The 24,034-nt window shown below is 41.8% G+C and overlaps 4 protein-coding genes across 7 annotated transcripts; 3 read left to right on the top strand and 1 right to left on the bottom strand.

The window, feature by feature from the left end:
• The first annotated feature begins 788 nt into the window (after positions 1-788).
• On the top strand, positions 789-8,568 carry fnbp4 (formin binding protein 4). Of its 2 annotated transcripts, none has more exons than XM_068603120.1 (17): positions 789-1,030; positions 1,487-1,564; positions 1,657-1,775; positions 2,071-2,242; positions 2,593-2,740; positions 2,900-3,002; positions 3,100-3,444; positions 3,694-3,886; positions 3,977-4,116; positions 4,202-4,306; positions 4,615-4,748; positions 5,722-5,891; positions 6,031-6,320; positions 6,456-6,573; positions 6,690-6,883; positions 7,739-7,896; positions 8,044-8,568. In XM_068603120.1, exons 1-17 carry the CDS (start codon positions 907-909, stop codon positions 8,132-8,134), a joined length of 2,682 nt encoding a protein of 893 aa, XP_068459221.1. In that variant the 5' UTR covers positions 789-906; the 3' UTR covers positions 8,135-8,568. The 2 variants fall into 2 exon arrangements, with proteins under 2 accessions (XP_068459221.1, XP_068459222.1); XM_068603121.1 differs by having other exon boundaries at positions 791-910; positions 8,044-8,567.
• Positions 8,569-8,779: 211 nt separating this feature from the next.
• On the top strand, positions 8,780-17,832 carry agbl2 (AGBL carboxypeptidase 2). 3 transcript variants are annotated; one of them, XM_068603816.1, is made up of 23 exons: positions 8,780-8,904; positions 9,013-9,172; positions 9,715-9,844; positions 10,298-10,471; positions 10,709-10,816; positions 11,769-11,916; positions 12,051-12,303; positions 12,490-12,894; positions 13,083-13,225; positions 13,911-14,070; positions 14,265-14,391; positions 14,466-14,566; positions 14,730-14,842; positions 14,993-15,071; positions 15,205-15,351; positions 15,420-15,509; positions 15,619-15,717; positions 15,792-15,852; positions 16,075-16,224; positions 16,356-16,386; positions 16,486-16,706; positions 16,851-16,965; positions 17,161-17,832. In XM_068603816.1, the coding sequence occupies exons 2-23, from the start codon at positions 9,134-9,136 to the stop codon at positions 17,366-17,368; spliced, it is 3,102 nt and encodes a 1,033-aa protein (XP_068459917.1). In that variant the 5' UTR covers positions 8,780-8,904; positions 9,013-9,133; the 3' UTR covers positions 17,369-17,832. The 3 variants fall into 3 exon arrangements, with proteins under 3 accessions (XP_068459917.1, XP_068459919.1, XP_068459916.1); XM_068603818.1 differs by having other exon boundaries at positions 9,712-9,844; positions 15,429-15,509; XM_068603815.1 differs by having other exon boundaries at positions 9,712-9,844.
• Positions 17,766-19,171, bottom strand: tmem17 (transmembrane protein 17). The gene is made up of 5 exons (XM_068603819.1): positions 18,928-19,171; positions 18,718-18,821; positions 18,406-18,519; positions 18,156-18,299; positions 17,766-18,027 (listed from the first exon to the last, which is right to left on the bottom strand). The coding sequence occupies exons 1-5, from the start codon at positions 19,040-19,042 to the stop codon at positions 17,950-17,952; spliced, it is 555 nt and encodes a 184-aa protein (XP_068459920.1). The 5' UTR covers positions 19,043-19,171; the 3' UTR covers positions 17,766-17,949.
• Positions 19,172-20,446: 1,275 nt separating this feature from the next.
• LOC137804359 (E3 ubiquitin/ISG15 ligase TRIM25-like) lies at positions 20,447-23,250 on the top strand. Its single transcript, XM_068603545.1, has 6 exons — positions 20,447-21,025; positions 21,103-21,198; positions 21,956-22,201; positions 22,300-22,453; positions 22,543-22,608; positions 22,695-23,250. The coding sequence occupies exons 1-6, from the start codon at positions 20,447-20,449 to the stop codon at positions 23,222-23,224; spliced, it is 1,671 nt and encodes a 556-aa protein (XP_068459646.1). The 3' UTR covers positions 23,225-23,250.
• The last annotated feature ends 784 nt before the right edge of the window (positions 23,251-24,034 follow it).

The following is a 24,034-nucleotide window of genomic DNA, read 5'->3' as shown; positions in this document are numbered from 1 at the left end:
AATAGTCGCACTGTTAAGACCAGTGTGTCCAAATCCAAGTATTGATGACTGGTTCATCTCCCCTATTCCTTCCTGCGTATCTAATTTCTCCAACTGTCCTCTGAACTCGGTAAAACCATTGTCCTTTCTGTCTTCCTTCCACTGCTTCTGCAACCTCCCCTTCAACCTTTGTTTAATCATACTTTTTGCTTCTGAGTTACTGAACTTTTTTTTGTGGAGGGTGAGGCTCTTTTGCAGCTTTATCTACCATTTAATTTCCTTTTTTCCTTTTACACCAATATATGCCATATATATATATATATATATATATATATATATATATATATATATATATATATATATATATATATATATATATATATATATTGTGGGATTTCAATAAGAAATCCCCACTCTATCTCTGCGAATACTAAAGTCAAATAAGCCAGGTTTCCTGAACCCATATGATTTCTGGTTTATTGTTTTAAAAAATCCTTTAAACTATTTGCTAATACTCTTTTTGCCTTCCATTCCAACCTCTCCTATTGTTGACACTCCCATTCAAACTTCTCTCCCCTCTTTCGCCCTCTTCCCCTACAGGACACTGGAGTCCGGCCATCACAATCCACATCACCATCATCCTCCTTCTCATCTACTTCCTGAGTCCAGTCACAAACCAGTTCATGCAAACCAAAGCAAAAATATCTAGCTCGTTTTTCTGGTCCAGTGAACGTTTGTCTCGCTGCCCCTTTCCGTCTAAACTCGTTAACAACATAGCGGGCGTTTAGGCACATCTTCGCTGTTAGAGGCGTGCCCTCGTGAACCGGAAGTTGATGATCTTTTGTGCTACTTGGAAGCAGCAGTGCAGAGCTGAGCAGCAATAACGACGCCAGGGAAGGGTGAAGGCCCCCAGACCGACATACATCGATGGGTAAGAAAAATCGCCTCACAGGAGGAGCGGTCGGTCGGAGAACAATCCTTCAGCTTTCACCTCCTGGGCTCCGCGGTGGGGATGTCGGAGAGAGGGAAGAAGCCCCCTCGGGATCCGATGGTATTTTTGAATGTTATCTCAGTGGCTTGTTAGCTGAATGCTGGAGGTGTGAAGCATGTGGCTATCTTTAGATTAACTTTACAAAATGAAGCTGCCGAATGACTTTAACAATGAGTGTGAAGATGCTTCATGACCAAACACAGCTAACGCTGACGTTAAGTGACTGCAGTTAACGTTAGCTCGTGATACGAACCCGTTGTTTACGTTAAGCTAATAGCAGCTATTGTAGCATGCTAAGCTAGCGGTAGTCGCTTTTGTGAGTATGCCAACATAGTCTGGCGACTAATGACTGATCCAGCTAACTCTAAACGTAATGAACTTCACACCAATGACGTTACCATTACATTTGACTGTTTTCATCTCAGTGTGAGGGCCGTGTGGGAGAATAACGTTAGCTTTGCTGCAGCAACTGTTGAAGCTCAAGGCTAACCTCTTGGCTGACATGTTTTTTCGCAGACGAACAGGATGCTGATGGATTCCGATTCGCTAAAGAGAGACTCACAAACATGAAGATTTCAGCTGCAAAGGCCACAGGTAGAGTGACAGTGTATATCCGGAAAGCTGTTTGTTTCTTCTTCTTTTTTTACCCCTGATGATTGAACTCGTTGATGTGTCTCCTCCTGTAGAAGGCTTGTCCTTGCTCGGAGCCTATGAGGATAGTGATGAAGAGGATGCTGGAGACTCTCTTCCGCATTCAACTGCAAAGTCAACCGACATCGACAGTACATTGGCCAATTTCATGGCTGTGAGTATAATTTGCTGCATATCTTAATCCTCTGTTTTGATTACTGGGATCTGAACCGCTTGTGTATGTTTTCTAATAAGATGTATAACTTAAAGAAAGAGGTTTACTTGTCTTCTCCCTGTTAGTGGTACAGATGAGGCTTTGTAAACCATACATACATGAATGTTACTGCATAACATAATCAAAGTTTTTCTACAGACACATGTTTAGAAGAGTGTGGTTTGTTCAAAGGCCTAAAAGTAAAGCTTGTAAAAACATGTTTTATTTAATTTTGCCATTTCCCCCCCTACCACAGGAAATTGACGCAATCACCACCCAGCCAAATTCAGATGATACATCTCAACCTTCAGCCCCAAACACCACCCCACCCAGACCGGCGGTTGATACTCAGCAGCCAGCTGCTGGTGCAGACCAGAACCAACAAAGCGCAGAGTTTGAGTACAATACTCAGTACTCACTTGCTGGAGGTAACCGTCTATGTGCTGTATTAAAGATGAAGTGGCCATGTTCAGAACGGAGCAATATCATCACCCAGGTTTTTTTCACAACTGAATGAAGCAGTATTTAATAATAATCAATTATTCTTTGGAATACAACTCATTAATACTGGGTTACACATTTGTTTGACAAATGAACTGCCTTGATATTACCTTTTTGGTATAGCAGAATTCTGATGTTATTTAGTGTCTGCCTTCCAAATTGCTCTATGTGGATGAACATTGTTTGATTTTAAGAACATAAGAATGGCATGCAATGTAGTACCTAAAATATGCTTGGATTTGCTTCAAAGCATCTCATGATTGTTTTTTTTTTCCAGTGGATGTAGAGATGGGAAACTGGCAGGAGGTGTGGGACGATAACTCTGGCTGCCACTACTACTGGAACACTCATACCAATGAGGTGTCCTGGGAGCTGCCCCACTATCTAGCTGATCAGGTGAAATGCCTGGAGCAGAACACTAACAGGTGGGAGGAACTGACAGAGAGATCACAACTTTGTGAACAGCAGCTTAATCCTGGAAGCCACTGTGCCAATTGAATCTCAAGTAGAATTGTTTTTTCACACTTCTTGGTTTTCTCTCAAGTACAGAAATTCAGATGTGTATGATTTATTTTTCTTTCTAGCGCCATTGTCAACGGCAACGGCACTACGCATGTCGCCTTTCACACCAAGGAAAATACTGCTGCATTTGTTGCAGCCCCACCTGTGAAAGAGACCAAAGTGAAGGCAAGTTTTAAGTCCAACATTAATTAATTTGACTCTGTGTTGTTTGAAGACATTTATTCTGAGCTTTAATATGTCACGCTCATGTTTTGTCTTACAGGAGGTAATTGAGAGTGTTGTAGGCCTCACAAGTGAAGAAGAGGAGCTCCGTGGAGTTGCGGCATCTCTGCTTGGTCCTCTGATCCCTTCTGAAGTCAAAGAATCAGAAGAAAAATGGAGAAAAAAACTAAATAAAGGCTTGGATGAGACTGAGAACAATTTAGATTCTGATGAGGAAGGTGTTCGCAATGCAGGATCCCCTTCTACGCCTCCGTTGGAGCCTGACCCTATCCCCACTGTACAGAAAGATCTTTGTACCAAGAAGCAGTCTGATGACAACTCTGATGCAGAGGAGGAGACGGAGGAAGACACAATGGAGCTGGAACTGGCCCTTGAGAGGAAAAAGGTGTGTCTTTGGTCTAATAGTGTTTTTTTGGGCAGGGGGCGGGTGGGGGGTAGGATCAACTAATTAGATTTAGGAGGTCAATCCTCACATAATTAATTATGACAGTTTCACACAACGTGAGTGTAAACAGCAACTGGACTGGCTGGCCGAGGCATACAGCCACAAGGCATTTTTAGGGTTTTAGTGTGCCGCAGTGGTTTTTTCAAATGTTTTCAGTGGCCTTTTCCTAACCGGCCATCTGACTCTTAGGCTGAGCTCCGGGCGTTGGAGGAGGGTGACGCGAGTGCCGGGAACTCCAGTCCTTGTTCTGAGACGAGCCAAGAAGCCGCTGGTTCTCAAGGCATTCTACTGAAGAAAAAACGTTGGAAGACGGCCTTCCCTAGTGCTCCCAGCCCCGACTCAAACAGCATAAGCTCAGACCTACCGGACAGCACAGAGATGAGTGAGTAGCAGGAGTGGGTGAAAATGAATATTCCACTTGTTTTCAGTGTAAAGTTACTGCATATGTAAATGCCTCTTTTGTGTCTTGTAGCACTTTCTAAAGTCCAAGAGAGTGTTAAGGAAGAAGAGGACAAAGAAGCGGATAATTCAGAGGAGAAAGCAGTTACAAATCCTCCGGTAAAAGAAGAGGTGGAAACACCGGAGTTCAAAGTAGAAACGCCCGAGCTCAAGGTAAAAACAATGTTACCATTACTAACCATATTAACTGTGACAATCTTTTTTGTGGGACATGTTTTTAATGCTGAAGAAAATGTAGTTTCAGATTGGACAACTGGCCAACACGTTAACCAGCAAGATGGAGTTTCTGGGGATAAACAAAAAGGCGATCTCAAACTTTCAGTTTCTTCTGTTACAAACTGAGGTGAGGAAAATAGTTCAGTTTCTAAGCAATGTATCCTTGCTTCCAGATGTAGAAATCCAAGTGTGACATCTAAAATATTTAACGCTTAATTTCGTTATATATAATTTTGCACACAGCCATGTGGTAGTACTTAATATTTAAAATTCTCATAATAATCCATCATAGGGGTGTCATTTGGAAACTTAATGTAATTACTTTTCCATGTTTCACATCTATCTTTTGGCTCTTTTGTCTTTATGTCTCTGTATCCCTTCTACTTTCTGGGCTTTATCTCACTCAAGTCTCCCTCCTTCTCTTTTGCCCGCTAGACTCGGATTGCTGACTGGAGAGAGGGCGCACTGAATGGGGTCTATCTTCGTCGCAGGCTTCAGGAAGCTGCCGAACACATAAAATATTACGAACTTAACGCCACCCCTAAAGGCTGGTCCTGCCACTGGGACAGGTACGCGCTCCTTACCTTTCACATCTCTAAACTCCCTCGTCCCCAAAAACCGTGTGACTACACCCTTCTCAGTGCCGAGGTTGCAGACTTTGTATCATGACTTGAGGAGAAACTTATCGAGTGAGAGGATCAGAATACTTGCCAGAACCAGACTCTGCAGGTTTCTGTGATGCAATCCTGGCACTCTGCCTTGCACATACTGATAAGGGAGCATCCACTGTGGGCCAGCCTGCTTCCTGTTAAATATTCCTGCCACCAAAAACTCCCTGTCCCCATAACACAGACTCTTAAGCCCTTTGTTGTCAGGGCATTTGTAGACTGATTTTGGGTCCAGTCAGTGGAAAATTTGGGAGGGGGGTATGGTAAGAAGGTTGGTTGCGTGGGAGAGATTTGCACTTTACAGGACTACAACACCCAGAATGCAATGCAGACAGTGATGCCCAGGAAGCGAGGAGTGTCACGCATCAAATAAAAGGTGAAGATGGAGCAATGACGGGAACCCAGCAGGTCAGACCTACTCTATTTCATATGTCTTCCTGTTTTGATTTTTTTCTTTCTGATGTAAAATGAGTGTGTGCTTGCAATTTTTGACCATTGCTTGTTGATGATCATGATGGCGTTTCCTCTCTGGCGTCTTCCTGTGTCTGGGAGGGAATGGTTGTCTAAAACGGAACAAATGTGACAACCATGGTGTAAGCTGCTGAATGCTACTTTCAGGACCTAGAGATGATTTGTTTTGCTTTCTTTCAATTTGAGAGCAAGGTGGGTTCCCTATCCACATCCATAACCCAACCCTAATTGGACTCTCTTTTTGGACAGCTAAAGTGGCTGTCCATACCAACACTCCTGCCCCTTACTGTGGCCATTATGTCCACTTCCTTGTCCCACTGTCCCAGGGTATCATGCCACTCATCCAGTTGCTAGGACAGTCGTTGAGACTCTTGTCTTCTATCTCTGTTGTCCCACTCTTTAGAGAGCACAGGCGGTATTTCTATGTGAACGACCGGACCAGCACCTCCCAGTGGGATTTTCCAAACGAGGATGACAAGGAGGAAGATCCGAAAAACAGCCAAGGTGCCCAGACACAAACTTCCAGTCCAGGGGACATCAAAACATTGTCTGTGTCTGCTGGAGGGGTCACAGGTCAGTCCTTTACTGCTTTTGCTGCTCCTTTAGACATGCCAGCTAAGTGTTAGAAAAATACATTGTGTGTTTTTCTTAATAAACATATGCCTGGATGTTTGAGTGCCTAATTGTATTTTTATTATTTTTTTTCAAACAGGATCTTTTGCGTCACCCCCCGCCGCCCCACCAGCACCTCCTGCGCCCAGTGCATCGTCTATCTGGTCCCCACCTCAACCTCCCCTTCCTGCTAGCCCACCTCCACCTTCCAATTACCCACCGCCTCCACCTCTCCCCCCAGGCTCACCACCTCCACCTCCTCCTCCTCCTGACAGTGATGGAGAGATCATGGAGGTAGAGATGGAAATGGATGATGATATTGACAGTGAGCCTCCTGCTCCTGGAACGGAGGAAGATGGCTCTGGGAGGCCTCCTTTACCTAGCGTGAAGGTATGGGAGTCATTAGGTTGTTTTGTTTTTTGTTGTGAACTCCAGTTAATATCGTGCATGGGAATGCTATATGTGTGTATTCAGAATAAAAGAGGACATTTGCTTTTAACTTTTATTATATTTTGTCTTGCACAGATTTTGGAGACGTCAGCCCCTTTAGGGAAGGCTCTGAAACGTAAAGCGAGCCAGCTGAGTAAAGCCATAACTATTGGCAGCAATCCTATTCTCTACACCCAGCCTGCTTTTAGTGCAGGTAAAAAACGATCTCAACACAACATCTGTTGTTAAAATATGTATTGCGCATTATTATACATCCCCTGAAACAAGACTAGAGCCATGTTTGCTCACTGAAGGTTTCTCTTTGTGCAGCTCCTCTCATGTCTGCAACTGCTTACTGGGGTGTGCCAGCTATCCCCACTCCCATGGTCCCTTGTGAACCTCCTGTCCCACCTGTTCCGGCCCTGCCTCCTCAGCCACCACTGCCACCATCCCAGCCACCCTTTGAACCCCCCGCAGCCAAAGTTTTTCCCACAGAGAAGACCAAGAAAGTGAAAAAGGATAAGGTCAGTTTTGGCGTTAACAGTTTGCATCAATTGTCAAAGGAGGGCAGTAGCTATGTTTATTTTTTTTTGTACACATTACATACGAAAGAAGTTTGTAGTACTTCATGTACCTCATGTTACATAAGCCCAAGAGGAATTTGTTATCAGTCATTGAGCAAGCAGATATAATTGGACATGAGATTTCTTAAAACAGCTTCTGAAGTATTGGCTCCTGCAGCAGCAAACATTTTCTTGGTGAGCTTGCTACTCTGTAGTTTGTCCACAACATTTGGACAATATGCTTTGAACAGAAACCTTTTCACTCTGTCTGTGCATACATGAAACTTGCATATGACAATGTTTCCTTGTGCATACATCATGCAGCACTTTTATCATCAGTCATTTGTTGTGTAGTATAAAAGTTCAAGATAATACACCTTCTTACAAACACTTCAAAATCAAGACATTTTAAACATTTGTCTTCTTTACTCATACAGACTATGACATCACTCTTTCTGGCATTCTATTTGGTATCTTGGGTCAAAATACCCTCTTGTCTTGTACTATTGCTCAGCCCAAACATGAGGCCATGTTGCTCTATTTGACTCTTGCAGTCTAGTGGCCATGGCAGTAAGATAGAATTCACACACATTTAAGAGCGCTTCTTTACAGCTTGGTACAACACTTGTGACATAGTCATCATAGAAACATTCCCATTGTGTCCCCTAACTTTGCAAACAGTTGAATAAAGTTACTATGATGCTGCAGCTATAACTCCAGACAATGATTTTAAACCGCATGGTTGATTGCAATCCAATGCTAATATCTCATAAGAAGAACCTGCATTGTAATTGTTCTCTTCCTATGTCTCGATAGTCAAAGAAGAGTAAGATCCAAATGCCATCTCTGGTGAAGAAGTGGCAGAGCATCCAAAAGGAGTTGGACGAAGAGGAGAAAACCAGCTCCAGTGACGAGGACAGAGATCAAATAAACAAGAAGAATATCGAGGACTGGAGGAAACAGCAACTCACAACGTATGTTCCTGTTTGAATAGAGTAACATTTGTAATGGTTATGATGACTGTATAAGGATGTCGCAACACTGTTCCATTGAGTTCTTTTGAATTTCTTATGTTTTTCCATCTTGATGACTCTTCATGAATTATTTTTTTAATTCTACAGAGGAAAAGCTTCAAAGAATGCCAACTTTGAGCTACTGCCCGATAACTGGCGGGACCGACTGAAGAAACGGAAGACAACGAATAAGACGTAACATTCAACCTGGGTCACACATAGCCCAGTCACCTTTTTTTTCTTTTTTTTTTTACTCTGTTTCAATGTATAAAATATTCCTACTCCAGATTAAAGTTGTATTTAATGATTAATGGGCTTTCTTTACCATGTTACTTGTTAACAATGGAGCCATTTAAGGTCTTTACATGGCTGGCCATTCACCAGATGGGCTTGAATGTCCTTTTCTTGTTTTTATAGCCACAATATTGTAATTGTGCCAAAAGTCTTGGGTTCGTCTCAAATGCTTCACCACCATTTTGAAGAGCTTCATGTCATAGATGATTGGCACAGTTTGTTTGGAGGCATTGTCTATTTTATTGAGGATTTTTATAACTGTGTTCAAATAATGTTTCATGGGATACGCCATGTTTTGGAAGGGGTGGGAGGGAGTGTCGCAAAACTTGTACATTTTGTAAAAAGTTAATAAACAGTTTTTTCAGGTTCTTTTTTTTGTCGTATTCTATAGTATGGCTTTAAGGCAATAAGTTACTCTAAACTAATCACTTTTAATTTGATTTTAAAGTCACTCATTAATCACACGACCCTCCATAGAGACGTTGATGGACATGGAGGTGTCTCGAGAGTGAATGGGAGGGGCTGTCTGTCCTCGAGGGGAAAGCGTCGCCTAGCAACTGTGCTGGCGTTAAGACAACATCGTGTACTTTGGAGAAGTCGTCGCTTCGTCGCAGTTCACGTCTCGCTCTGATGTTTGTGAATGAGTTAGTGTGATGGACTTTAAATAAGAGCACGGTAAGTGTCTGTCAGACATTCATATGTGACGTCGTCTCCTACCAACGGAGAGCGGCGGGAAAAAAAACCGCCAGGAGCTCAAAGTGTGATTAGTCTCCATTCATACAGCTGATTACAGCAGACATGCGCAGCTGCTGAAGACAAGCTGGTCGAGGTGGCTCCCGAGAAAGTGAACCCTGCTCGGCTGGAGGAAGGCAGTCTGCTCTTTCACTTGAAGCAGAAAGGCAGCATGATGCCTGTGGGAAAGTCCGCTCTCAACAGCTCACCCGTGAGTTTTCCACTCAGAATATCAACCTAATTATTTAATTATTATTATCTTCGAACTCGCGAGCCAAAGTTGCCATCCGCAGGGATTTTATTTATTCTTTTTTCAAAGTCTCAGATGGTTAATGATTTACCTTGAGCTACAGATACATGCCGTCATTGGCCAGTCAGACAATGTATGTGCTCATCGTTGGTTTGTTTGATCATTAGTTTATATAACGACTAACGTTATAGTATTTCCAACCTTACTGCAAAGGTTTCCTACCATATGATAAACATGTCTTCATAGCCTCATTTATCAGCTGAATATAACTTGTAAGAAGACTGCAATTTGTTCTAAATCTGATATTCTGTTACAAAAATACCTTCATGGAATTAGCTTCACGTCTATATGGGTTCATGATAACATTGATAGTACAACAATTCATCTTTGCATTATCTGATTACAAATCTTGGTTGATATAAGATAAGGGCCAAGCCAATACACCTTTGACTCTGCTTGGTAATTATGAAAACAACATTGATGACTTACATTTTCCAAAGCAGGCAGAGAAAACACAAACCATGGCTGTCTCTTCTATGAAGAATTGGTGGAACATCCATCTGATGGACAAATCGTACAGCAATGACTTCAACACGGTGGACGACGAGAAGGAATTGGCAGGAAGGAGGCAGTGTAAGCTGTTTTCACTGCATCTGGCTAACACATGCATGTGAAGCCTTCTGAAAGGCTTACTTGTTGAAATGTAAATTTTAAATTGTTAATGTAACTTCACCGGAAACAGACAACTTGTTGCTGTTCAAGCTAATCTGGCACCACTGTCTCATGTTTGACATGGAATGAAAATCCTACTATTGACTACAGGCTTGAGTTTTCTGTTTTGAATGAGACATGGTCAAAACTTGGATTCATGGCGTCTCCTCCCTCATGCTACATCATTATATATTAATCAGGGTTCTTTTGTGAATCGGATAATTGAAGCAATCAAGTTGCAGCATTATCCCTTCAATGAACAAGCTTGTTTGGTCAAGGTGAGGTAAGGTGGCGTACTTGATGAAAAATGTATAGGGCACCACTGAACGAACAGGCATGTAAGAGTAGTCACTAATGATTTATGTCTCCTCTCAGTGTCTCTAAACCTAAATCAGGCTCTGCGGACCAGGCAGCTTCTTGTAGACTTTGATGGTGACCGACCTATTTTGAGTCTCAGGGCTCCACTGGACCTGGTTAACTTCCCATCTACATCCTGCCCACGTTGGCCAATAGAGTGTGAGGTCATCAGTGACGACGTAAATCACATAGGTAATCACACAATTTACTGAACCAATTATGTTAAGAGTATGTTACTGATATGCTTAACGATTCATGTATGGTATAAATCAGCCCAAGAGTAAGCAGACTCAAAAGTGGGATCATATGCTCCGATCTTGGGTAAACAAGTAACACAATATCAACAAATTAATTAGGTTGTGTTAAACATAGCGGCCATTTTGCAGTTACTGTCGACATGTATTGACACTAAGAGAGCGTTTGTTGTAGAGTGGGACCCCCCAGAGCCAGAGCCTTTTTATCAGCTCACGGGACACGAGATGACACCCATGCCAGCAGGAGAGGAGAAAGCAAAAGTAGTGTACTGCATTGACCATGGTAACGTATGACACCATTGTGGTGGAAGTATTTGTAACTCCTGTTGACAAGCTTTGGTTGAGATGCTTAAAGTAATGAGATCCAACAAACAACCTTAAAGCTTCTGAGTATTCATATCTGCAAGAAGGATCGAGTCTGCAAGAATAGCACAGAAGTACAAATCCACATTGTTTTTTGGGCTCAGTTATACCCTTCTAACGGGTTGGTTACCACAGGAACATAAACAGATGGGGAGTGTATAAGGATGAATGGAGAGGTGAATTCACTGTAATATGACCATTGTGGAGAGAACAATATCTTCTCATTAGGGAGGCTACAAGTTCTGGGTCCCAGTAGCAGATTCACAAGCCGAAGGCTCCAACACGCATGACCCCATGTTGATGTATCAAAAGAAGGCAGACTGTAAAAGTGTTAACTCAAATAGTTTCAGCCCAAAAAGCCTATTGCCAACATAAGGACAACTTGTTGTGCATCTACATGAAATATAATAGGATATTCAAACCGGCAACAATTATAACATGTAGTATTTTTTCCATTACTCAATATACAGCAGCATTATATCATCACAGAGTGGTGGACAAATTCTTCTGAACATGAGATAATGATAGGAACCTATTACTCTAAGTTACAAATGTGTATGATGGTGAGGAGAATCCTATCCTAACTCCTAAATGCTTCAAGATCTGTATTTCATATTGGTGTTACAATGTAAGTGCCTTTATATAACAATATACAAGTCTTAATATACAATATCAGGAATGTTGGTGGGTCAACATGTAGTTGAAATGTCAGTGTTATTCTAGATATTAACAATTACTCATTTTCTAGATAATCATCATATACACCACTGCTCTCTAAAAAAATAAAAAATGTAATTCCATGTTTACTGAGAGCTTCAACAAATTAGACTGTTGATATTTACTCTTGTCATGTTGTTCTCTCTCCTTTTAAGCCACGACGCGTCCCTATTTCACCTGCTCCCGTGTCAGAGGAAGCAGAGGGCCTATTAAGAGCGCCACTCTTTATGAAAACCAGACAGACTTCACCCTTAAGTTTGAGTCACGCTTTGAGAGTGGGAACCTTCAGAAGGCGGTTCAAGTGTGAGTTTGCAGCAGAACGTACTGATTAGTTGCAGCAGCTTTTCAACCATTTGTGTACATGTTATCCCTGTTAGTTCTTACTATGGCTTTCGGTAAAGTTTCTCTCTCGCCTCCCATTTCTCTTCCCTGTTCAGGGGTGTTTACGACTATGAGCTGACCCTGCGCTCAGACATGTACACCAGAAAGCACACGCAGTGGTTTTATTTCAGGGTCAGGAACATGAAGGCTGGAGTGACCTACCGCTTCACGATCATCAACTTGATGAAAAGCAGCAGCCTGTACTCTCATGGTATGAGACCACTCCTCTACTCTGAGAGGGCCAGCAATGAAGGTGTTGGATGGCAACGGACCGGCTCCAATATCAGATACTACCGCAACTGCAATCAGGTGAGTGAACTCTCTGACATGCTTGAAAATTCAGAAATGGTGTCTTACCTTTTGTCAGTAAGAGCGGTAAAGCCCACTTTATATTTTTCCAGAAAAATTTGAAAAAAGCACACAAGACTTCACAAAATTAAAATAATTGACAAAGCAGTACCTCACTTAAAAAACATAATTTCTGTTTCTATTTAGAACACAAAGGACGACAACAACAGTGACGCAATCACCTTGTACTCACTCACGTGGACTCTCCAGTTTCCTCATGACTCAGACACCTGCTACCTGGCCCACTGCTACCCCTACACCTATACTCACCTGCAACGCTACCTTAGGCGCATTTCTTCCAACTCCGCAGTTGCGTCCTACTGTACACTGCGGGTGCTGTGCCACAGCCTTGCTGGGAACGCCGTGTACGTGGTGACGATAACATCCCGAGGCGGCAGTAGGGTGGCGGGGAGGACCAAAAAGGCTGTGGTGGTGACGGCCCGAGTGCACCCTGGAGAAACCAATGGGTCTTGGATGATGGAGGGGTTCCTGGACTTCCTGCTCGGGGACTCAGAAGACGCTCAGCTTCTGAGGGACACTTTTGTCTTCAAGGTGTGGGACCCCGAGCTTAGAGTTTCACATCTGTCTCATTATCACGATCATTAGTTCATTACTACAGTTATTTGTGATATGTTTGAGTAGAAGGATGAGGCTGTGTTGCCATTTATATGTTATAATGCTATATACTGCGATCAAACACGGTATTTCTCTCTGTCTCATTTGGATTTATGGGCCTGCAGGTGGTGCCTATGCTGAACCCAGATGGTGTCATAGTGGGTAATTACCGCTGCTCTCTGGCAGGCAGGGATCTCAACAGGAATTACAAGACATCGCTCAGGGATTCCTTCCCCTGTGTGTGGCACACTCGAAACATGGTGGAAAGGTAAGACGGTACACATGTTTTAAAAAAAAAAGAAGAAAATACAACAGTTACTACATTTCAAAGAACTTGAATCTAATGTACATTCTGCATTTAATAGAAAATTCAGCAATACAGTTTTTAAATTAGTCTTGCTCTCCTTAAATGTAGATAAACATTAGTGTCTTTTTATCCATAGGCCGATTTAGAAGCTACACAATTTAAGTTTAGTTTAATTGTTCATTTAAAGCATACGTATAATCCAAAATAATCAGTTCTTCCACTTTGTGTCAGCGAGCTGCCAGTTGTCTTTTGTAGCTTCTGGCACACTGGGTCATGGGTGAACATTTTAGAATTAAAAAAAAAACGACAAAAAACTCATTGCATGCATGCTTCCTGCAATGAACACAGATTGTGTTATTTCGTTTGGATTTACTCCCTAATTTTATGGCAGAACGCAGTCCAGATGTTGAATTGCTTAATTGCACTTCCACTGGACTTTATCTGTCCAACAGACACATTTCCTTCAGATCAAATGGTAGGCCAGTACAAGCAAGTTAAAAAATGGATGGATACCAGAAAGATTATTATGATACCATCACTTGGTAGAAGTCAATTGAAAGAGAGAGGAAGAGATGCAATACATGTCAACTGATGATGGAACCAGGGTCTTTGATACATACAATGTGCATGTGTTTATTTCCCCCAGGCTTATGGCTGAGACGGATGTATTTTTTTACTGTGACTTTCATGGCCACAATCGTAAAAACAATGTCTTCATGTACGGTTGCAACAATGGAAGCAATGCTTCAATGAAGCTTTACGAGAGAGTCTTTCCACTAATGATGAGCAAGAATGCTAGGAATAAGGTAAAGACACTGCTTTTGAAAAACTTTATTTATAATGAGGCTGTACTTCCATTTACATTTCGACGCCGCACCAATCAGCAGTCACCAATCTGTCACACAGCACCCCCCCTTAACAATGTATGAAACACTTCATATCACATTCACTTGTGCATACTCAACATTTCAACTCCTACATCTAAATCACTCTGCGTTAGTTCTCCTTTAAGAGTTGTAAGTTTCGGGTTCAGAGGAGCAAAGAGGGAACAGGACGAATCACCATGTGGAGGCTTGGCATCAAGAACAGCTACACAATGGAGGCCACCTTTGGAGGTTCCACTCTGGGTGAGTTTAGACTTTCCAAATATGTCTTTGTGTGTGTATGTCTCTTGTATTAAGATCACATGTTTGAATGTTAGGAGACAGAAGAGGAACACATTTTACCACGCGGGATCTGAAGTCTCTTGGTTTTTACTTCTGTGACACCCTGCTGGACTACTGTGACCCGGATCCAACAAAGGTGGGAGATAAAGAAGCACATCTACAATTTATCTAGAAATCCTTTGATTGAAGAAAAGATCTATTGTATGCATCATGATATACACAGAGACTGTTTTTTAAAAGATTTAATTTAGTAATTTGGGTTTTGTCTGCGTGTTCGTTCCTGTGTGCTTTCATTTCAGACCACCCACTGTCTGACAGAGCTGACGGCTTTGTTGACAAAGAAGGCCAGAGAGAGGCTGGGCAAAGATTTGGGCTCCGACTGCAACTTGTCTGTGTCTGACCTAGAAACCAGGTGATATAGTTATGTACTATTATATTGATATTATAGTAAAGCATTTATTTCTATAAACACACATGCAAACCAGACTTAGTCAATATTGCATATGTATAAAATGCACTCTCATCCAACTTGTAAGTGAATATATCTTCTTTGCTTTCACAGCACCAGTGGTTCAAATAGCTCCGATTCTGACGAACTCCCAGCTCATTTACTGAACCAGCCACAAACTGGGCCTCCAGAGGTACACTGACATAAATTTACTCTCCAGTGGAATAGTGTTTTTACCCGAGTGGTTTATTATACTCGGAATGTTAACATCACATTAGGATCACTTTGTAAAAATCTGTTTTGAATCACGTCTTCTCTTGTATCAGTGTACCTCATGCCGTCCAACACAGCAAACTCCAGTGAAGAAGAAAAAGAAGCGCTTGAGGAGTCGTAAACAGAGGAACAAGCTGCGACCAGAGAGAGTGAAGAACAACACACAGCCAAAGGTCCTGCAAAGCAGCACACAAGACATTGTAAGAGATTGAATGACCCATTAATTAGTGCACACAGTTGTCTGGTTTCCAGTCTAATTGGTGAGCAGTCTTTGCAGGAGTCTAAGCTGCCCAGTGAGAACGCAGTTAAAAAGATCATCCAAGAGAGGCCTGTTGAAAGACACAGAAAGAAATGGCTGGTATGAACTGTGAGAGAGAATGAGTTTACGAGACAGAGACAGACAGGGAGGGAGGGAGCACAGAAAATGTCCCGACTTGTCTTATTTGAATGTCTCTTTCTTTGTGTAGGTAAATGGTCTGATAAGAACAACTGTGATCCCTCCTCCCGCCACTCCCGCTAGGGAGATCAGTCAGGAGGTTCTGTGGGATGGCCGCAAGACTGTCAAGGTAAAGACGACCCGGATTGATCTGCAATTTTGACTTTGAGCTATGTTATTCATTGGCTCCATTCTGTGTTTAAGGATGACAGAAAGATGAAACCTGCATACAGGGAAACAGCATGTCCACATGTCAACACATCAGGTAACATTTTATTTTGAAGGCTCAGCCTTTTTCAGTGTCTAATTCACTAATAATAGTGTCAATTCAGGAGTGTATTTCCCATGTAGTTTATGGTTAATAATGTTATCTTTTGAAGTCCAAATATGAAGGCAATTTTGGCAAACTCATGAAGTATATTTTAAGAATGCTTCGACAGTATGTTGATGTGTAGCAGTGAACATTATGCCTGGCTTGTTTTCACAGATGACCTGATTTATAAAGCACAGTGGAGATGCTCCTCCCAACTGCTCCACCTCAGTGCTCTCCTTCCACCTTTATCCAATTTTATACAGACCAACCGGCAACATCGTCGCTCCACCGGACAAACCTTTGCCTCCTATAAAGTCCACAGAGGTTTGTCCACGTGCACAGAAGTTAAAGTTGGAACTATTTTTTATTTTTTTTAAGTATTGTCATTTCTCAGTCAGTTCAAGGCTGTAACAAATTGTAGCTCCTTTGTAGTAAAACCTGTCTTTCTCTTCCAGCGCTGCTACCGTCCCTTACAGTGCCTCACAGGTAAGCCTCACAGAGACTTTGTGTTTTCATCAATAGACAGTGGGTTTGTATCTTGAGGTACATTTAGATTAACCAAGAGTTGCGTCTCTTCTTTGTCAGGTCTCCCTCATCCATGTACCTCACGATGGTTCCAGACGTGACTCCAAAGCGCTTGCTGTCAAGTTTCTCCTCTGACAAGTTCAACCCTCGTATGTTTAGAGACAGAAACGCCACGCGGGTCTCAGAACCTTTCGGTGTGCCGGAGGATTCCTCGACCTCACACGCGGACATGACCAAGACCAAACAGCAGAATGAGAAACATGAAGAAGAAGATTCCTCAGGTTTCATTCACATGTGCATTATGTACATATTGTACTGATATATGAAACTGAAACAATTACAATGACATCATTTATTGTGGCAATTAAGTTTTTTCTCTACTCACACTTCTTCCTCTTTATTATCTGATCTTGTTGACTATTCAGAGAGTTTGTCACTGTTGAGAAGTATGCCACTTGGGGAACAGAACCAGAGAGAAGCTGAATCACGCAGGAATGTATTTGTGCCTGCTCCGAGGGCCACAGAACTGAGCGGGAAACGGTAAATCCACTTTTAATCCTCTTGAGCATGCTCACTTTGTCAGTCATTATCTCTCTGCTCAGGTTGCTGTTGTATTTCAACAATTAGGAAATAATCCCTGATATTTGTGCAATGGTTATAAGAAAATCATTATACTTTTTAACACTTTTTTCTTTAGTCTTTCAAATGTTTTCTATCCTTTTTCAATTTCCTCAGACAATTCAAAGAGAGTTGTAAGGACAGAAGGCACCCGGGTGTTTTATCCCCAGTGTCGATGCCCTTAAGCCTCACGAAGATGGAACGTCCACAGAGGGACACCCTTGGGAGGCTTCAGGTTAAGGACGCCAGGCACTATTGCTCTGGAAGCGAAGGCCAAATGGGTACAGCAGTGGTTACAAAATCATCACAGTCTGCCCCACTGTAGGCCACAATATTCATTTAACCTGGGAACTACAGGTTGAGGTTATTCTATCTATTCTCTGGCCAGTGATGTGAATGTCCTCTGATGGATCCGCGGGACCATGAGTTTTGATAGAACTTCATCAGTTACAGTAAACAATAGATATGCAGGGATAAAATGACTTTGTTTATTATCTCTTTCACACAGATGTCATGATGCTGGTCAAATGTGTGTCAAAGTGAAACCCTATTAAAATCTAAAATAATTACAATGTCCCTTTTTGATTTTGATAAAAATGTATATTTTTGCACAATAGTCAAAGCAACGCTAATCCAGTGTTGATAAAGGTATGTACAAGATGTATTAGTGACAAACCTTTAGACCTCTTGGATACGATGTGTTTCATAGACTCCATTTATTGCAATGCTACAAAAACATACAATCATGGAATATGTGACTAAAACATAAAAATAAATATGTTCACAATATTTTCATTTGTGTGAAAGAAATACATTTTTTTTTTTACTGTGGAAAAAAAGTATACAAAAAGTTACACAATTTGTGTCATCAGTGTGTGCATGGCGGGGATGTCGGAGCTTCAGATTTCAGTCAAACTGTCGGAGATGAAATTGTCTCCCTGTGTATCTGACCATGTCCCGGAGAGCCACAAAACCGGAGAGGGCCTGGATCATTTCAGAAAGAAAATATTACATTAAATCAATGACAATCACCAAAGGATAAAACATACACAACATTAACATACATTATAAATATAGATTAGCAATGTTTTTTAAAAGCAGTGTTCTCATACCTGTGAGAGTATGAACATGGAGAGTACAATGTGAACACCTCTCTCCAGAGGTTGTATGAGGATGGCTTCATTGAAGAGCTGAAACATGATGAGTGGAAACTGCAGCAGGATGCTCAGCAGCCAAAATCCAGCCAACTCCGGGACCTTACAGACACAATTATCACATTTAACTATAATCTCTTGTGAGGTCTTTCATGTGTCGTGTGGACACACATTGTATATTTTTGTGTTTCTGTGAGTGATGCCTAACCTTTTCCTGCAGGTTCCCCGCATAACCGAGGAAGAGTCGAATGGCCTCTATTAGAGTCATCAGGATGAGAATGGTGACGAGGATGAACTTGTAGTAGTCTGGCAGGGCAGGATACTGGCAGGAATAACAAATACGTCACTGAACGGAATTACAGTGAATGTGATTCATTCAAATAGGCTTTTATGAAGTTACAAAATGGTAGAAATCACCTATTTATTTTTTTTACAGGCTAGTAGAAATATCGTACATATCAATTGTTAGGCTAATGTAACATCACCAGTCCTGTCTCACTTTCTCTGCATCTGGCTTTACCTTGAGGTGCAGCATCACAGTTTCACTGATCCACCACAAGGGGAAGAACCACATGTTGAAGTACAGAGACATCTGGAGGTGGAGACTAGACAGCACCCGCTTGTCTGAAAGCAAAGCGACAACAGAAGCGACGTCTGCTGATAAACTACCAGGGTGGCGACCCGGTCACCTCGAGGCTGACTCGTCGACAAAGCTCCACTCGTGTGTTACCTTGTGGCACCAACGCGTCATTCTCTCTCGTGGACGGCCGAGTCCCGCGCTGGTCGAACAACACGGTCCGAGAAAAGTCTTCCAGGCGTCTCCTGAGCGCCTCCGGCAGGTCCATCGTGAACAATGCTCTCTGCTGAACTCAAACATCAGCAGAGGACCAAACACACGCCGCCTTTTCCTCACTGAAAACACTCCCGTCGTCTCCTTGGACACCAACGAAATCTCGCACTCCGCTGAAATCTCGCAGGAAAAGTGTACTCTCGTTTTATCTGCCCGTTCCTTCGTGTCCTGCCCCTAAAGGTTTATTTATGACAACGTGCAACAAACGAACTATTTTCTTTAAATCTGACCGAATAACCGATTGTGTTTTACATTTGAGGCCTTCCACACAAACCATTTGAACATATACAATTGCATCACTTTGATTGAATGTTCAAGTGGTTTAGTCAATTACAACAAAATGCACATTTGAAAGACCCAGGTTTAATCCACGTTGTCTTTTTTTGGTTTATTATTCCGTCGTAAGAAGTTAAAATGTTAAACATCCAAACGTTTAGTTATGACACAACGTGCAGCGAACGGCCAGGTTTAGAGTCCACGTGATTAGCCTATAAATATGACCATGTACCTGTACACTTTGTCTAATACTGTAGTGCGATGGGTATGGTGTTCGCCCGCCACACGAGAGCCCCGGGTTCGAGCCTGGGCCTGGACCCAGTGATCGCCACTGAGTGTTGTCTGAACTCGACTGGACGCCCCCCCTCAGGGTGTGTTTGTGGCGCTTCAGTAGAGTCTGTTAGCATACACTCAGTTCAATAGGAGGGGGCTCTGTGTGAGGGATGCTGCACTAATCCAGGCACCGCGGTGTTAGACCGTGTTAGATGTAACTTGGCACGTCTAACACGTCATATACGTTTTTCCTAGTCATCGTTTTCCCCTTTTCAAATCCGATATCAAACGTTGTTGTTTTTTTTTAAAAGATAAAGTTGATATTATAATTCACTAGTTCAAGTTGAATAATCATTTTCTTATAATTCACTAATTGATTGAGCACAACTTACCTATAACGTTGCCAATTCATAAATGTTATATCGAAATGATATATATATATATATATATATATATATATATATATATATATATATATATATATATATATGTATATGTATATATATCTCTCTCTCTCTCTCTCTCTCTCTCTCTCTATATATATATATATATATATATATATATATATATATATATATATATATATATATATATATATATATAGATAGATAGATAGATAGATAGATAGATAGATAGATAGATAGATAGATATAGATATAAAACACACACACACACGATGATGGACAACTCTCACTCCCTCACGTAAACACGCACGTGCGTCAGTAAAAAAGTCATAGGAAGGGAGGGAGGGACCAGCATGAGTTGCCAATTACTCCCACTTTTGCGTTAGTTTGATGTGAGTTTAAACAGCGAAAGTGAAAGAGACTCCGTCAGTTTGAGCTGGAGAGCGATGGCTTACAGTCAGGAGTTGTTCGACTGCTCCATCTGTTTACAGGTCCTGGATGATCCTGTGACGACGGCCTGCGGACACAGTTACTGTCTGCGGTGCATCAATGCCTTCTGGGATGTACGTAATACCCGCAGAAAGGGTTACAGCTGCCCTCAGTGCAGGCAGACCTTCTCCTCGAGGCCTGTCCTGAAGAGGAACACGCTGCTGGCGGCCGTGCTCGAGGAGCACGAGCGCACGACAAGTCCAAACGCTGCTGCTGACACCTACGCTGCGCCCGGTGATGTGCAATGTGACGCCTGCACGGGGAGAAAAAGAAAAGCGTGGATGTTCTGTCTCGTGTGTGTGGCGTCTTACTGTGAGACTCATCTGAAGCCTCACTTTGAGTTGCCACCATTGCAAAAACACAATCTGATTCAAGCCTCTGCCAGGGCCAAAGACAGCCTGTGTGGCCTTCACGGAAAACTCCTGGAGATCTACTGCCGCTCCGATCAGCAGTTCGCGTGCGTAATGTGCGTTATGGAGGAGCTGCACATAGGCCATGACACGGTGACAGTAGCGACAGAAAAGTGTGAAATTCAGGTAACTTAGTTCGTCCCCATGCTCAAGTGTGTTTTAATGTCACCCCGGATGTTCTGAAAAGCTTCGTGTTTCAACAGAGTCAACTGGAGCGAGGTAAACAGGAAGTTTCCGACAGAGTGCTAAACTCGGAGAGGAAAATAACAGAGTTGCGGCAGGCTGCAGACTCCATACGAGTGAGTGCTAACACAAAGTACTTCTACTATCATTATCTATTCATTAATGTGTTTCTTTACTTTCAAACTTCTGATACTAGATCGGCAACTCCAAAGTATCCTCTTTCCCACTCAGGTGTACTGCGTTGCATTGCTGTAGCGCGCTGTATAATTAGCTGCAATTAGCTGTTTAATTGACAGATAAAGAAAATAGGAAAAAGGGTATAGACTGTGGGCAATAGTGGAACTTCACTTCTCTCTGTGCACATGAAGTGTTTGACAGCGAAGAATGCAGAAGATATTTAGCCTGAAAAGACTGAAAATGAAATGAATACAAATAGGCATGGTGCATGCATACAGTATATTTACAGTTCATTACTACCATATATCATATTATTTAGTTGACCAGAAAATGGATTTAGTATCGCCTTGTTCATAGTATGTCAAATGTAGTTTACCAAAAATACCTGGATGTCCTAAGCCAGCATGCTTTTCTGTCTATTCTGACCCACAATCCTTTGTGCAGTGGATATATAAGTAAGAGGGTCAAAGGGCAAGTTTCCATGTCATGATGAGGTGGTATGTCTCATTGAAGTATACCTAGACCTCTATTACAAGCCATACAAACATTTCAGGTTTTCAGTTATTTACCATATGTTGCATAATATTTTAAGCAACATATGATAAATACATTTTAAACTCATACTTTTAAAATGTATGTTAAAGTAGCCCAGGACTTTTTTTTAAATACACTGTAATTATGCATGTTTCCTACAAGGATGCTGCATGGGAGGCGTGCAATGACTTTGAGCGACTGTTTGTTGAACGCATCCGTATATTCGTCCGCTCTGTGGAGAGGAAGCGCTCTGAGATGAGAGAGAAGGTTGGAGAAGCAGAGAAAGCCGCAGTGGACTGGACCAACAGTCATCTCGGCCAACTGGAGCGTGAAGTGTTAGAGCTGAGGAGGAGGGAGGGTGAACTCGACCGGCTCTCACTGACAGAAGACCCCATTCAGTTTCTGCAGGTGATGAGATGACACTCTTTGAGTCCAAGAAAGTATATACCAATTTGTATATCATTTTTTTTCCCTTTAATTCAAAATGTATGTGTTGCCCTGTGCAGGGTTTCCATGCTCTGGGTGGCGTCCCTGGGTTCACAGCCTCACATGAAGGACTTGACAAGCTGACAGAGTTTACCTCCGCTCAAACGGATAAACTGAAAAATATCTGCAGCAAAGAAATAAAAGAATTATTCAGTCACTCTGAAGAAAATCTGCGTGAGTAGGACCAGTTCAGATCTTAAACCTCATAATTAAGTCTGATCTGTATTTTTCCTGACATCAGTTTTTTTTTTTTGTTTCATCAGTGACAAAACTGCCACGGTTGCTTGAGGAAAGAACATCAAGGAGAGGCCTTTTGATCAGATTTGGGAGTAAGTACATTGCTAAATCACTTTGCACAAATATCCAACATGAAAAGCTTCACTCAGTCAAAGGAATGTTTCATCTTTCCCCGCAGACTCCACATTGGAGGTGGATCCCAACACGGTGGCTGCATGTCTTTGTCTCTCCGACAGGAACAGAGAGATATCGTGGGGTGACGGGGACCAGGCTCATCCGGATCACACCGACAGGTTCACCTTCTACCACCAGGCGCTGTGCAATGCCGGCCTTAAGGGCAGCCACTACTGGGAGGTGGAGTGGGATGGTGGCATTGTCGACCTGGCCGTGTCTTACAAAGGCATTCAGAGAAAGGGTTCAGGCAGAGAGAGCTGTTTCGGCCACAATGAGCTCTCCTGGAAATTAACCTGCTCTCCGTCCGGCTGCACATTTTGGCACAATAATCTTCGCAAAAGCCAGATACCTCCGGTTCTCTCTCGCAGAGTGGGCATTCACCTTGATTGTGAAGCAGGAACGCTGGTCTTCTACAGTGTTTCCTCCTCTGACACTTTGACACGGCTGCACCAAATCCAGATCGCCTTCACTGAACCTCTCTTTCCTGGGTTTTCTGTTGATTTAGGTTCAACGCTGAAAATATGCAACACCTAAGCCAGTTTATATAAAAACATGTTAACCACAGGAACTTCTGACATTCATGAAATACATCATGAAAGGCTAATATATATATATATATATATATATATATATATATATATATATATATATATATATATATATATATATATATATATTCATATATATATATATATATATATATATATTCATATATATATATATATATATATATATACTCTCAAATGTTCCTAAAAACATTATCAGACTTTGTTCAATTGTTTTTTTTTATCACTGATAAAAGACTGAACTATTTTATGAGGTCGTTAAACAACCTTTCAATTGTTTTAATGTAAGACTTAAGATAGATAAACCCAATTGTATTAATTCTGTTTTTTTTTTTCTCTTTCAATGGAATAATGTTCATTAAAGCCTAAATGGATCAAGTCAGAGCACATCTTCAAAAAGGCGTTCCTCAGTAACTTGTAGCCAGATTTATGTTCTGAAAATATCTTGGCACAAATAGTATGTTTTGTCTTTGTTTTGTATGTTGGAGAACCACAATGTAAATAAGCCATTTCAGGTTTGTTGTTTTAATTCTTGACGCTTATTCTATATTTTTACTTATCAAACAAAGCAAACGAGTAAATCTAGCAGGATGTATTTGCTCTATTTTTACAGACTGAAATAAAGGGCTATGCCAATGACATGTCTATCATTTATTTTATTTAATGCGCTAATATTTACATTCAATGTTCTAAATATGATTTGCAAAAGTATCTCAATATAATTCACTCATTTACAGGCCATTTTCACAAAAGTCAAATAACAGTCCCCAATTGCAAT

The sequence above is a fragment of the Clinocottus analis genome, unplaced genomic scaffold, assembly GCF_023055335.1.
Source record: "Clinocottus analis isolate CAN_PGR_092001 unplaced genomic scaffold, fCliAna1.0.p SCAF_6, whole genome shotgun sequence".
NCBI lineage: Eukaryota > Metazoa > Chordata > Actinopteri > Perciformes > Cottidae > Clinocottus > Clinocottus analis.
This window is presented reverse-complemented; position numbering and strand designations above follow the sequence as displayed.

Excerpts from the sequence above, each read along its gene's own strand:
- fnbp4 (XM_068603120.1), top strand. The coding sequence starts at position 907 with ATGGGTAAGAAAAATCGCCTCACAGGAGGAGCGGTCGGTCGGAGAACA. Across the intron at positions 1,776-2,070 it reads CATTGGCCAATTTCATGGCT|GAAATTGACGCAATCACCAC; the intron begins GTGAGTATAATT and ends CCCCTACCACAG. Across the intron at positions 6,884-7,738 it reads AGAAAGTGAAAAAGGATAAG|TCAAAGAAGAGTAAGATCCA; the intron begins GTCAGTTTTGGC and ends ATGTCTCGATAG.
- tmem17 (XM_068603819.1), bottom strand. The coding sequence starts at position 19,042 with ATGGACCTGCCGGAGGCGCTCAGGAGACGCCTGGAAGACTTTTCTCGG. Across the intron at positions 18,520-18,717 it reads CTGTGATGCTGCACCTCAAG|TATCCTGCCCTGCCAGACTA; the intron begins GTAAAGCCAGAT and ends TATTCCTGCCAG. Across the intron at positions 18,300-18,405 it reads CGGGGAACCTGCAGGAAAAG|GTCCCGGAGTTGGCTGGATT; the intron begins GTTAGGCATCAC and ends TGTGTCTGTAAG.
- LOC137804359 (XM_068603545.1), top strand. The coding sequence starts at position 20,447 with ATGGCTTACAGTCAGGAGTTGTTCGACTGCTCCATCTGTTTACAGGTC. Across the intron at positions 21,199-21,955 it reads AGGCTGCAGACTCCATACGA|GATGCTGCATGGGAGGCGTG; the intron begins GTGAGTGCTAAC and ends GTTTCCTACAAG. Across the intron at positions 22,202-22,299 it reads ACCCCATTCAGTTTCTGCAG|GGTTTCCATGCTCTGGGTGG; the intron begins GTGATGAGATGA and ends TGCCCTGTGCAG.
- agbl2 (XM_068603815.1), top strand. The coding sequence starts at position 9,134 with ATGATGCCTGTGGGAAAGTCCGCTCTCAACAGCTCACCC. Across the intron at positions 9,845-10,297 it reads ATTGGCAGGAAGGAGGCAGT|TGTCTCTAAACCTAAATCAG; the intron begins GTAAGCTGTTTT and ends GTCTCCTCTCAG. Across the intron at positions 14,392-14,465 it reads CTTTGGAGGTTCCACTCTGG|GAGACAGAAGAGGAACACAT; the intron begins GTGAGTTTAGAC and ends TTTGAATGTTAG.